Here is a 13,055-nt window from a genome sequence, read left to right as displayed (position 1 = left end):
TGTGTTGAAATTATGATTCACCATTCCACATAACATATTTGTGACTATATTTAATAGCCTAGTTAGCAATAAAATTTTATGAGTTAACATCATGATGAGAACATTTTCTTCTACATTACTGAGTTTTATCTGTAGATTTGTAACATTACCATTATCATCTTAATGTGTTTCTACACATTTTGTTCAGTGAACCCAAATGAATTTGCACTAATTAGGTTTTTAGCTGCCAGTCTAACTTTTATAAGGTTGAATCCATATAACTTCAGAGGATGTGTGCTGTTTGGGGTGGAGAAGACTTCAAATCTTCCTAGATTCACAGATAGAAGACACGTGAGAGAGGAAAATACTTTTAGCAGAGTCTAAATTATCTTTCCTAAATGACTATTTCACAGCCTTTAACCTGAGCTATTTCTCTAAGGGATTGAAAAATATATAGTAAGACTCCTTTCTGGATATTTTCAGAACTCCTAGTTATAACTATGCACCAAATATGGATAAACACTGGATTCTGCAGTACACAGGACCCATGTTGCCCATCCACATGGAATTTACAAATGTTCTACATCGCAAAAGGCTTCAGACTTTGATGTCAGTGGATGATTCTGTGGAAAGGGTAAGCATGTGAACTTGCCTCAGTTACAGGTTGTGACCCAACCTCCCATTCTTGCCAACCCTGCTTTGTTGTTATTGTTTGTTCAGTTTTGTTTTGTTTTGTTTTGTTGGGAGAGAAGTAAAAGAGAAAATTTATCAGCCGTTCCTTATCTTGTGTTTTCTTCTATTACATCTCTAGGCTTAGTTGTTAAAGAGCCAGTAGCAGAGAAGAGATAAAAATCAAAAAAATCATAATTAAGGGCTACCCTCACAAATACTTTCAGGAATTAAGCAAATAATGTAAATAACTAAAGCATGTCTGGTGTAATGCAATAGGGAATGGTGAGGATTGTGGTGAACTTGAAATTAAATGCTCCATTTAAAGGAAGAGCAACTATCCAGCACCAACTAATTTTTGCCATGTAGAAATGTGAATCCAGTATCGTCAAGTTTTCTGACTTTTTAAAAAAAGCCAGAGATACAAAAATTTTATTTGAAATTTCATTAATTTTAAAGTATAACATAAGTCAAGCAAGACCTACCTAAAGGCTAGAGCTAGCTGCAGCAGGCTCAGAAGCAGTCTGTTTTTAACCCTTGATAACTAGCTGTAAGAGTGATGATATTAAAATTTGCTTTAACAATGAATTTTTCAAAATAAAACGTATACGTTTGTTGGTGAAGGTTGTTTTGTGGGATTTTTTTTTTTCTTTCAAATAGGTGAACAGAGACTTTTAAGTAGCATGTGCCAGATTCAAAAATGTTACTTTTCAACTGTATTATGGGACTTTTTTCCTCCAGTATTGTAAGCAACAAGACAATGTGGTTAACGTTTGCGTTTGCTGGTCTTATTAAAGCAACTCTTGCCTTTTAAAAGTAATGGAAAAAAGGCTTGGGGGAAATCACTGCAACACTGTTGTCGTCTTAGGCTGTTACAGTTGCTTCTGACTTGTCCCTGTGCTGTGTTTCAGCTGTATAACATGCTGGTGGAAACGGGGGAGCTGGAAAACACGTACATCATTTACACTGCTGACCATGGTTACCATATTGGGCAGTTTGGACTGGTCAAGGGGAAATCCATGCCATATGACTTTGATATTCGTGTGCCTTTCTTTATTCGTGGGCCAAGTGTAGAACCTGGATCAATGTACGTATTTCTCTGTTTGAAACATTCAGCTGTCGTAGCTCATGTACATCTGAGATAATTCGATTACCGATCTCAGTGTCTGGTTTCCTTTTATCCAAAACAACAAAGGATGTGTGTAGGTTGGCAATTTAGAAGATGAAAACCTACACCTCCCCCCCCAACATGTTAATTTAACTAAAGTGTGCTATTTAAAGAGAAAGGAAAATAACTGTATCCATGATTAATTCTCTCAAATTGACTAGAATCTAAGATACATAATGTGATCTTTGAGAATGTCATCCTTACTTTCTTTGAATCAGAGATACACTGTCTTTTTAAAAATGAATGCCATCCTCTTAGTTTTTATTTTTTTAAATTATTACTAAAGAACTTTTCTTAACTTTTTAAAGCATGATTTTTTTTTTAAAGAAAAGAAACCTAAAGCACTGGAGTTTTATTCCTGTCATCTTATGCAAGACACCGCATCCCTTTGCATCTCTTTTCCCATTATAAAATGGGTTTCATGTGCCCTGCCAATCACAACAGGATGTTTTTTATAGAGTGAGAACGTGTGCCTAAAATAATTATGGGAAGAGTGAAAGAAAAGAATGCAAGAAAAATTCAAAAACTGGAAGGTCCCATACAGCGCACCTAGCCTGGACCCCTGATTTAACAATGAAGAAACTCAACCAACAGCCTTTCGGAGTCCCCGATCTTGGAAGTGGCAGCGTGGGGCCCAGAATCCAGATATCTGAATTTCTGTCATGTGCTGGATTCCCCCACCTCCAGGGAGAAGACAGTGGCCTTCTAGGAGGAATGGGATTTCTAGGAGGAATATTATTATATCTCTTCAGTTCATTAGAAACACCTCAGGAATTGTCAAATCTAGAATTAGAAAGCTTTATATTTGAAAGTCTCAGTGGCATGGATGAATTCAAATGTAAAAATCTCCTGTCCTTCCTTAGAAGTAGATTTTAAAGCCCTAGTTTAACAGAGAAGTTATGGGCTCTTGGGTTTTAGAAGAAAGTATACATCCTACAAAAACCATATGTCAGGCCATGACTTGTGTGACAGTGTGGCCCGAGCTCAGGGCTCTGGACATCTCTCATGACCCCTGTGAGAGGCAGTTGGTCTTGCTCTGTGCCTTCACTGCTGACCACTCAGCCACCCTGGCCAAATGCAGCTCCCTCCCTAGGAGACCAGAGGAAAGAGGAGAGGCACTAAAGGCCAATGAGTCATAGTGTGGAGAAAACAGCCCTATGGGGCACCTCCACTAGTACTGGGGCAGGGGTGTAACCTTCTGTCCCGTTGCAGAGTCCCGCAGATCGTTTTAAACATTGACCTGGCTCCTACGATCCTGGACATCGCTGGCCTCGACCCACCTCCTGATGTGGACGGCAAGTCTGTCCTCAAACTTCTGGACCTGGAAAAGCCAGGTAACAGGTGTGTCAATTTTCTTTCCCACAGCCAGCCCTAAGCACACTGGCTCCCACAACCAGCTGGAAGCTGACAGAGGCGGAGGCCAAGTAGCTTTACCATGCCGAGCGGAACATTTTTCGGTTGTTTGTGCATAGCATATTGATGGAGACACAGTCATGGTCTGCGGGAAGTGAGAGGTGTTCCTTTAAATAAACTGTGAGCACAGATCTGCTTGGAAAGACATCAGATGCCAACTGTAAATATTATTATTTTGCTTGCAGGTTTCGAACAAACAAAAAGGCCAAAATCTGGCGTGATACATTCCTCGTGGAAAGAGGGTAATTATTGGTTCCTGGGGTGCTTCTGGGAACCAGTCCTAGTGGGCAGCTCTCCTTGCTGGATATTTTTTCCCCTTAGGTTGGTTTACTAAGCCTACAGACTTCGCAAGCCTAGTAACAAAATTGAATGGTTTGCTAGTCATTCTTCCCTGGCCAGCAGAATAAGATTGTTACATCAGGACTGTAAAGAATACATTCTCAGAAGATGGGACCAAAGCCCTTACATGACTATGGATTTTACTGTTGGTTTCTCAGCCTTGGTTCCAAATCATACCAGTCAACTGTCTTTCTTAACCATCCTTCCCAAGTCTTACCTGGCACCTTTCTACTTCCTTTCCTGAAGTTCTTTTCTTAGTTGTAAGTACATAAACAGATGAGGCTGTGATTATTTCCACAGTTGCGTCTGGATTTCCCCTTTTGATTAATAATGTGCAATACTTTTGTTTTTCTCCTTACACATGTTGAAAGGAAGCATTTCTGTAATTGCTTTTTTAACAAAAAGAATTTTAAGTCTGTAAAACTAACATAATATTCCAAAGTTTTGAAGTTAATGCTTTGAGGGTAAATGATTCCTCCTATCGTGACCTCTCATCTTCACAGTACCCAGCTTGTCACCAGGGATTCATCAAATGTTGAATTCCTGTGATCAGAGCCTTAACATCTATTTCTTGCTGTTTGAAGGATGAGAAGTCACATGACAGGGAAGATAAAGAGAACAGGCAGGTCGTAGGGAAGGTGATTCAGATCACTTCTCATATAAGAAGCCTTTCCCTTTCTGTCAAAGGAAATTTCTACGTAAGAAAGAAGAGTCCAGCAAGAACATCCAACAGTCAAATCACTTGCCCAAATATGAGAGGGTCAAAGAACTGTGCCAGCAGGCCAGGTACCAGACAGCGTGCGAACAACCTGGGCAGGTGAGTGACACAGCTTTTCTTCACCACAATGCACATGCTCCTCATTTCTAATTGAAAGATTTTCAACCCTGGATGGTGTAGTTCAGTTGGTTGAGCATCATCCTGTGACCAAAGAGCTGTGGGTTCAATCCCCAGTCTGGGCTCAGATGATCCCTGGTCCGGGCATATACAGGAGGCAACTGTTCAATGTTTCTCACTTGCCTCAATGTTTCTCTCTTTCTTCTCTCTCCCTTCCTCTCTCTCTAAAAAAGCAGTGAAAAGTATTCTCAGGTAAGGATAAATAAATAAATAAATGAATAAATAAATAAATAAATAAAAGATTATTTTAACATGTAATGTACACTTACATATAAATAAGCTTTTCATAGCAGTAAAGGAGTGCTCTCAGTGACACCTCTGTCCTGACTGAGAATTGTCTAACTAGTCCAAGCTGGGCCTCCCCATCACTGCTTGAGCTTCTGCCAGTTAAAGGAGATGGTGCTCTCAGAGAGCATTCTAGATATCCACCCAATTAACCAACATCAGTTCAAAATACCAGACACAGGAAATGGTAGCCAGGTTAGAAAGATCAGAGACTTGTTCTATCTGAGGAGAGGTCAACCTCCCTGCAACTTTTCTTAACTGGTGGTCAAGAGAAGGTAAAAAAGCTGCTTAGTCAAGGTCATGCATGGGTAGATGCTGAGCCCCAACAGACATGATGAGGTCTTCTTACCATGAACTAAAGTCATACATCATCTAATTCAGAGAGGAGGATAGACTCTCTATGACCAAAGTTGGGGAATGACAAGGGAAATCATACTCTGTTTATTGTTTTTACTTCTGCTCACAAAATTTCTGACCTCAAATATTTCATTAGAATGAATCTTCTTCATTGATGAAAACATTAGTATAGAATTCAGAGCTACCCAAAACACCAACTATTGTCAGTAAGGACTAAAGGAAAATCACGTGATGAATGAGCATAGACCTGTTTTTAAGGAAAGTGAGACCATATGAACACAAACTATTTTAAGGGCTCTTGAGTGAAATCTCTATTAGCTCAAAGAAACGCTATGTCGTGGTGAGAGGAACTGAATTTCTGCCTAAGTCAGTGCAACTTCGACCAGAATCAGAGGAAAGAGAAGCATAACTAATATTTTTCAAGCATTTACCTTATGTGAGGCACTGTACATAGCATTTTATATGTATTATGCAATTTAATCCTCACATCTGTTGAGTGAGGTAGGCATTGTCATTACCATTTTACCAATGGGCAGCTGGTGAGTGGCAGAGGTAGAATCCAAATAAGTTGTCTGGCTCAAAAACTCAGGCCACTTGCTGCTTTAAAGGTAAATTACACTGTCTAGCTAAAGAGAAGTTCAAATCTTCTGTACGTCTCTTTTTTAAAAACTTATCTGACCTCTAGCTCTCCACACAATTAGCCAACACCAGTTCAAGATTGATCAACACATGAAATTAATAGCCTTGTTATTATTAAAATGGTCTCATTCATTATACTCTTTTTTTATATGGTATCCAGCTTATTGAAGAGACATTTATAATAAACAACTTGATCCTCCTGCTCTCTGTATTTCCTCATGCCTTTTGTACACAGGGATTCCTTTGAAATAGAAAAGGGGGAGGGGGGAGGGTTGTTGAAGGAAGGGATAACACCAGGCCTTCATGGCATTCTAGTAAGTCTTAATTTTCAAGTGTTTAGTGGAGAAGCTTAGACCTATTCATTATATTTTAATTTGAAGTCTTCAAATCCTTCTTATGGAAGCTCTAAGTATTATTATGACTAAAACCTCAGAATTGCTTTGTAGCTCTAGAATGATTTCTATGTGCCAGCTTCAATAGGCTAATTTACTTGTATTCAGTAGCTGGAAATGTTTAGTATTAAATATATTTCATGCAAATGGGTGATCTTGTTACTATTTTAGCTCTCTATTTGGCAAGCGTTATTACCATTTGAGAATAAGGTACACTGCCTCCTTTTAAGTATTCAATTTTGCAAACCTCTCCATAGGGCTTGTGCTGAAATGTAAATATATGTTCTAAAGGGCAAATGGAGCATAAACTCGATTAAGGTACTTTGGCCCAAGCTCTTCATGGATGTAACTAAATGCATGTGCTGTGGTGAACACTTCACTTTGCTCCCTTATATTTTTAAAAACTTTTTTTGCCCCCATCAAATGCTTCAATATCCGGCTTCTGCAATTTTTCTCTGCTGCTTTATTTCTGTGTTAAGCAGTTTGAATTTAGACTCACATGGATATATGGGGATTTTAACAGTGATCTCTTTTAGAAGCACCTGAAGTCATGGAACAAGGAATTCAATTCTACCCCTGAAGGTGATTTCTTTACGAGTCTGAGAACTTCAAGAAAATGTTAAGCCTCCTTGAGGTGATCATTGAATCTGTAGGTCAAACCTGACATAGCATAGTTGTGTTCTATGGAATCTTTATATTTTGGCTTTTTTTTGCTCTATCTGGCTACTTTGAATATTATCTTTTTAGTTACAATATCAATGACTTTTTAAGAAGGAAGAAAAAAAGTCCAGAGTAATGAGATTGTATTGTTCAGGATCAAGGTGACAGTTAAGGTTTGAACTAACTTGTCTGGAATCTCTTCTCTGGACAATGATTTCACACCTGGGCTGTACCCTGTGTCTCTTTCTTTAACCAAGGGTAACGGCCTTCATTCAAAGGCAATACAATCTGTTCTTTGGTTTGACTCTCCATGGGGTGTAGAGAAAAAATAAGCATGATTAGCCCCATTCTCTTCACTCCTAATCCCCAAAGAGATAATGTATAACCCCCTCCCACCACACCTCAATGCCTGACCTCCTAAGGATTATGTGGTACGCTCAATGCGGATACATGAAGTAAAGCACATTTTTAAAAGACAAAATCAAAGTTTGGGTTAGAAGATTGGCATCCACCACTTTTTAGTGGTGTGTTCTTGGACCAGACAATTTCTTTTATGTCTCAGGTTTTCCATGTCTTAAATGAGGAAACTTAATCAGTGTTAGGAGGATGAAGTGATACCATGTGTGTGCAGGGCTGGATGAACTGCGAGGCAGTGTGTGAATGTGGGGTGGTGGTTGGTGCCAGGCCCTCTCACCTGTTATCTTCATTCCTAGAAAGCCAACAGGGAATGGAAGTGGGCTGGAATCCCAGACATTTGGCATCCCTTCTCCACTGTGTGAACAGAACAACCAGCAGGGACTAAATAAGACAGAGTGGACATATGTGTGTGCATTACTTCTATATTCCTGAATTAATACAAGGCTGAGTGCAAATTCCCACCCTCTCAGCTGGAATTACACCCCTAGCACGTTTGTGTACAGACACACTACACACACACATACACACACTCATCTGCAAATCTCAACTTCTGTCTGAAGAGACTTCAGTTCAACAGAGAACATGGACCAGTGATGCTCAATTCCGGCTGCACATCAGAATCACCTGGGGAGCTTTTGAAACTATTGATGCAGAGCCTCACCCCACACCAATCAGATTTCAATGTCCAGAGGTGAGGTGAAGGCGTCAGTATTTTTCAATAAGGTTAAGAACCACAGGCCTCGAGTAAGAGAATGCCATAGGTGGCAGGGGTCTTAGAAATTCCCTTGTTGAATGATATCATTTTCCTAATAAGGAAATTTAAAGCCAGAAGACTTAAGCTAAATACAAACGCAAAGTCAAAACCTATACCTCTTCATTTCATGTTCTATCTTTTATTCCCCAGAACATGCAAAAATGTAAGATGCCATAACTGATATGGCTCAGTGGATTGAGTGCTGGCCTGTGAACCAAAATATTGCTGGTTTGGTTCCCAGTTAGGGCACATGCCTGGGTTGGGGCCAGGTCCCTGGATGGGGATGGGCAAGAGGCACCTGATATATGTTTCTTTCACACATCGATGTTTCTCTCCCCTCTTTCTTCCTCCCTTCCCTTTTTTCTAAAAAAATAAATAAATCTAAAAAAAATTTATTTTTTAAACCAGAAATGTAAGATAATAGATGTTCCCTTTGAAATTACAAGTGGCATTTGCCTGGCTGAAGCCATGGGTTTAGGACCCACCCACAGCATCTAAGACAGTGGTTCTCAACCATGACTGCACATCAGAATCACAAGGCACCTTTTGAAAAGCTGCTATTTAAATCCTACCCTGGACAAATTAAATCAAAACTTCTGGGAAGGGGACTCAGGTATCAGTGGTTGTTGTTTTTGTTTTGGATTTTGTTTTTCAAGCTCCTGAGTGATTCTATGAGCATCGAAGAGTGAGAATCATTCATGTAGGGTGAACATCATTTTCCCTTTTCTTTTAGGTATAGATGTTGACTTCTTGAGTTGGAATTACATAAAAAAAAGAAATTCCTTATGCATTCAATTCTGAAGTATATTTTTCATTTGTTCTGTCATTAAAGAGGACAAATTGTTTCATTTTTATACAGCAAATGCCATGAGCTTCTGTGGAATTGTTGAGTTCCAGCATCTCTGCAATGTAGTTTGCTTTTTTACCCTTGTATCAATATAAAATCAAAGATTTGTAAAATTCTAAAAGGATCCCAGCATTAAGCAAAGGAAATAAGGATGTAAACTGTTGAGTGTAACCTGGTTTAGCTCCAGGATTTATGTTCTCATCCAAAAATTATCCCTCAGACCTTTTGTGACCAGGTACAGAGCAGAAATAAAGGTTGTTTACCATCAAGACCTGGCTAGAATTGTTAGTTTGCCAGGAATCGACAGCCTGTTTCCAGAAACTCACTGAGCCCTGGTTAAAATCACAGTGTGGCTCCAAGGCATTTCCCCAGGTTCTCCTGGTTCCAGAGGGTGTGGTCAGAAGGACTGAGCCCCAGTGCCGTTTTCTATCTGGACCCTCGTCTGCACAGGGCCCGGGTGTGGACAGCTCAGCCTCCAAACCTTGCCTACCCCCTCCTCCACCTGCACAGAACAGTTGTGTATCTATTTCGACGATATGGTTTCTGTGCATTTTTCAAAATACAAATCGCAGGGTTAAATGTCAAATCATCTTTAATGATGTTCCCAACAAGTCAGAGACAAACATAAAGACAGCCACTACTACAGCCGCACCCTGTTTAATTGATGCTACCGTGTCTTCTCTCCCATAACTCCCTAACGCAGCCTGCTCCGGTCAGGCTTCCCTCCTCCCTGTCCCTTAAATACAGCTTTCTCATCTGCATGTAAGTGGTCACCTCTGCCTTCCCAAATGCTGCCCCTCAGCTCATGCCCATCTGACACCCCCCACTCTCCTTTTTCACTGTTGTCCTGGTCAAGGTGCCTTAGGCATCTCGGGTCCATCCTTTCTTGCTATGTGACACAGACAAGCTACTGAACCTAACTCTGCCTCAGTTTTCTTTATCTGTAAAATGGGTGTAATAATAGTACCTGCTTCAGAGGGCTGCTGCAAAGGATAGATCTGTTAACTATATTAAGTACCTCACATATAGCAGCCACTCGCCAATGCTGGCTATTGATTACTGGGCAAGGTCAATTCACAAATTTTATTTTTCCCTGAACTGAAAGAACCATACTTTTTCCAAAATTCCAACACTGACTTTTACAAATAATTATACAGAATAAAATACAGAAGAGGAAACATGCTCTTTCTTTTCTGCTTCTCCTTCCTTTCCACTTTTCCTCCCCTTATCCTTCTCACCCCATCTTAAAGGAAACAGAAGAAAAAGTGCCTTGGCATGAGTAACTCTATTTCACATTTGTGAAAAAAACTGACAATAGCTTCAGCTAAGTATCAGTTTGAACAAGGACATTTATATGGTCTTACATTCCCTCATGTTGAGATAAAAATTCTAAACACATACAGGTAACTGCTTTATATGCTGTTGGTACTGGCCTAGAAATTTGGAAAATTGCTGTATGGTTGTTATATTTTGCAGAATGTGATTTTACCTGAATTATGACCAAATTCACATAATAAGACATATAACAATGGAGAAATAACTGCATGTGTTTGTGTTTGTGTGTGCGTGTGTGTGTAAAATTCAGTTTTCATTGCACTGTACCTTAGAAAAATTTACAGTCAAATTTTTTGTTTCTTACTCATGAAAATGGGCAGGAGTTGGCATACATGAGAATATAGAATATTCGTAAGCAAACAGAAACATAGGCAATTCAAAATGTAGAAATTGTAATGATTACTTAGTGGTCACTCAGGAAAGGAAAATAACCAGAGTTCTATTATCACCTAATATTTTACATGGACCATTTACACCTGAAAACTATTCTCTAAAATACAATAGATATTGTGTCCATTTTAAATATGAAGAGAAAACACAGATAGGAAAGTAACTTGACCAAAGTCACATAGCTCTAAAAAATGACAAATATGAGTTCAAATTGAGATCTGTGTGATTAAAAGCCCCAGTCGCCCCACTAAATAATTATTATATAATACACAGTTTTTGCCCAAGAAATATTAACTTATCCAAGGATTGGATAACTACTTTTAAAAGTCAATTACAATGGTATGGCTCTGGATTCATATCTTTTCCCAAGAACTTTGAAAACTCTCAACAGTTTATTCTCATGACATTTCCTTGAGGCTATAAGGAGCAAGTACTATTTTACCAGATATGGAATCTTGAAGAAAATGAGATACTGCAATTTGCTCAAGGCCATAAAGTTAGCAGCAAAAAAAAAAAAAGAAAAAAAAATTAAAAGTAAAGTCTTCAGATCCCTAACCCAATACTAACCTCCATTTAAAATGGCTACCTCTCATAATGTTTACATTAGGTTAAACTCTTTGAGTAATAAGCTGTATGTGTATGATAATAATAATGGCAGCTCCTGTGTCGAGTCCCTAACACATGCTGAGTTCTTCCTTCGTGTTATCTCTAATACTTGGGATCCTGCAAAAGCACAGATTGTGTAGCTGACTTGCTCAAGGCCACATAGCAATGTGATAAAGCTGCTATTCAAATCCAGTCTTTTCTAGCTTGAAAGTCCAGATTTCTTCTATTAAGTCCCATCAACATGGGTATGAAATGCCATCTAAAGTCCCAGGCAGAATATAGACGATAGTCACTGCTACAATAAATGATGTTCCAACTCCAATAAATGAATTATGGCAGTACATTAAGTTGCTGTGAAGATTAAATGAATAAATTCGTATAAAGTGCTCTAGACCAGTAGCTGGCATCAAGTAAAGAGTTCAATAGCTAATGCTAATAATGATGCTGATGATGGTGTTAAATCAAATTATCTGAAAGGCATTTGACATATTTCTCATTAGCTTTGATTCCACCAAACTAGCTGCACACAGGAATCCTTATACCATAATTACCAGCCCATAGGTGTAAGTAATCAATAAAAACGCTAAGATGTAATTATTAAACACAGTGATTCGAAAGTGAGTAACATCAGGGTGCAATTCAGGAGGATGGGAAATGGTCCTTGCCATTAATCCCCAGTTCTGGTGTAGTTGGAAAAGGCTAAAATAAAATAATAATAATAATTTAAGAAATGATTTAAATAGTTTAATCTAGCGCCCGACTCACATGTAGGTGTGCGGACACATGAATGCATGCTAAATGGCCAAGTCCAAGAGGCAGGAAGAGACTTGGATGATGTTGTCCCACAGAGCAGGAAAAGAATCTGCAGGAGTGGGTGGTCAGAAAAGCTGGAGAAAATTGGATTTGGCCATGCACTGATTTCACTGATAAACTTCAAGAGTGTGGAGGAAAGTGAGACAGTGTAACATCAGTATTTCTGCAAGGGCACTTGTTAAACAAAGGCTGTTTCCAAGGCTGCCTCTAAGTCCCATTAGCAGCTGCCTTACCTGCGTTTGTGCCTCCAGTTGACTTCTGGAACTCTTCTGCAATGCAAAACCGTCTCATTATTTTGATCATCTGAATGGCATGCGGCATGAGTTCCAGTTTAAAATTTCCCCTTCTTCGCCTCAGTAACACACTAAGTAAGATGATCATTTTAGCTGCAGCTATTTCACGATTTTATTGCTCAGCCATAAATATTGTCATGATATTGACACTAAAATGACTGTGGCAAATGTGTGGCAATTACATTTCATTAAAATTCCTAGAACGCTTGCCACTAAGAAGATTTTCAAAGCCTCTAGCTAATTACTCTATCTATTAAGGTCTAGGATTTGTTCAAAGGGTTCATAGTATAGAAAGTAATTGGCATCTTTGTCCATGGCTCTTGTTTTATACAAGAATGTGGGTAGTATTTGTATTGTATATATGTAGTGTATGTGGGTATATGAAGGTGCGCATGTTTGTACATATACATGCATATATGTATGCATATTTGATATTTGGATATACATTATCAGTGCCAAGGACAGTGCCAGACCTCAGGTGTGGTTAAATTCAGCTCTTCAGGAAGGAAACAGCCTTTCCTTTCATCTCTGTCCCATAGGAAGTCAGCAGGAATTTGGCTAATGGAAAAATGCAGGTTGTATTCCAAATAGGCTGTCACTAAAGACTCTGCCTACGCTTTTGTGTTCTACAAGCATCAGCTTGTACCCTCAGCTCTTCCAGGCCAAGATTTAAAAAAAAAAAAAAAAAAAAAAAGGCAAAACTTTTTAAATGCATTGTGGTTATCAAAAGTGAAGGTTTTCACCATAGTTGTGTGTTTCAAAAATTAGTATTTGTACTAACGTTGATATAAATTGGGACCACAA

General features: G+C 39.0%; 1 protein-coding gene across 3 annotated transcripts in view; it reads left to right on the top strand.

Annotated features, from left to right (window-relative positions):
• The window catches only part of SULF1 (sulfatase 1), a 153,182-nt gene that overhangs the window by 115,688 nt on the left and 24,439 nt on the right, over positions 1-13,055 (top strand). For all 3 annotated transcript variants that reach the window (XM_090283593.1, XM_090283594.1, XM_090283592.1), the window contains exons 7-11: positions 463-613; positions 1,560-1,735; positions 3,029-3,157; positions 3,415-3,471; positions 4,256-4,385. In XM_090283593.1, the coding sequence (XP_090139719.1) occupies positions 463-613; positions 1,560-1,735; positions 3,029-3,157; positions 3,415-3,471; positions 4,256-4,385 (643 nt within the window). The remainder of the gene's footprint in view (positions 1-462; positions 614-1,559; positions 1,736-3,028; positions 3,158-3,414; positions 3,472-4,255; positions 4,386-13,055) is intronic.

Source organism: Furipterus horrens, unplaced genomic scaffold (assembly GCF_987537825.1).
Source record: "Furipterus horrens unplaced genomic scaffold, mFurHor1.1.pri manual_scaffold_7, whole genome shotgun sequence".
NCBI classification, from domain to species: domain Eukaryota; kingdom Metazoa; phylum Chordata; class Mammalia; order Chiroptera; family Furipteridae; genus Furipterus; species Furipterus horrens.
This window is presented reverse-complemented; position numbering and strand designations above follow the sequence as displayed.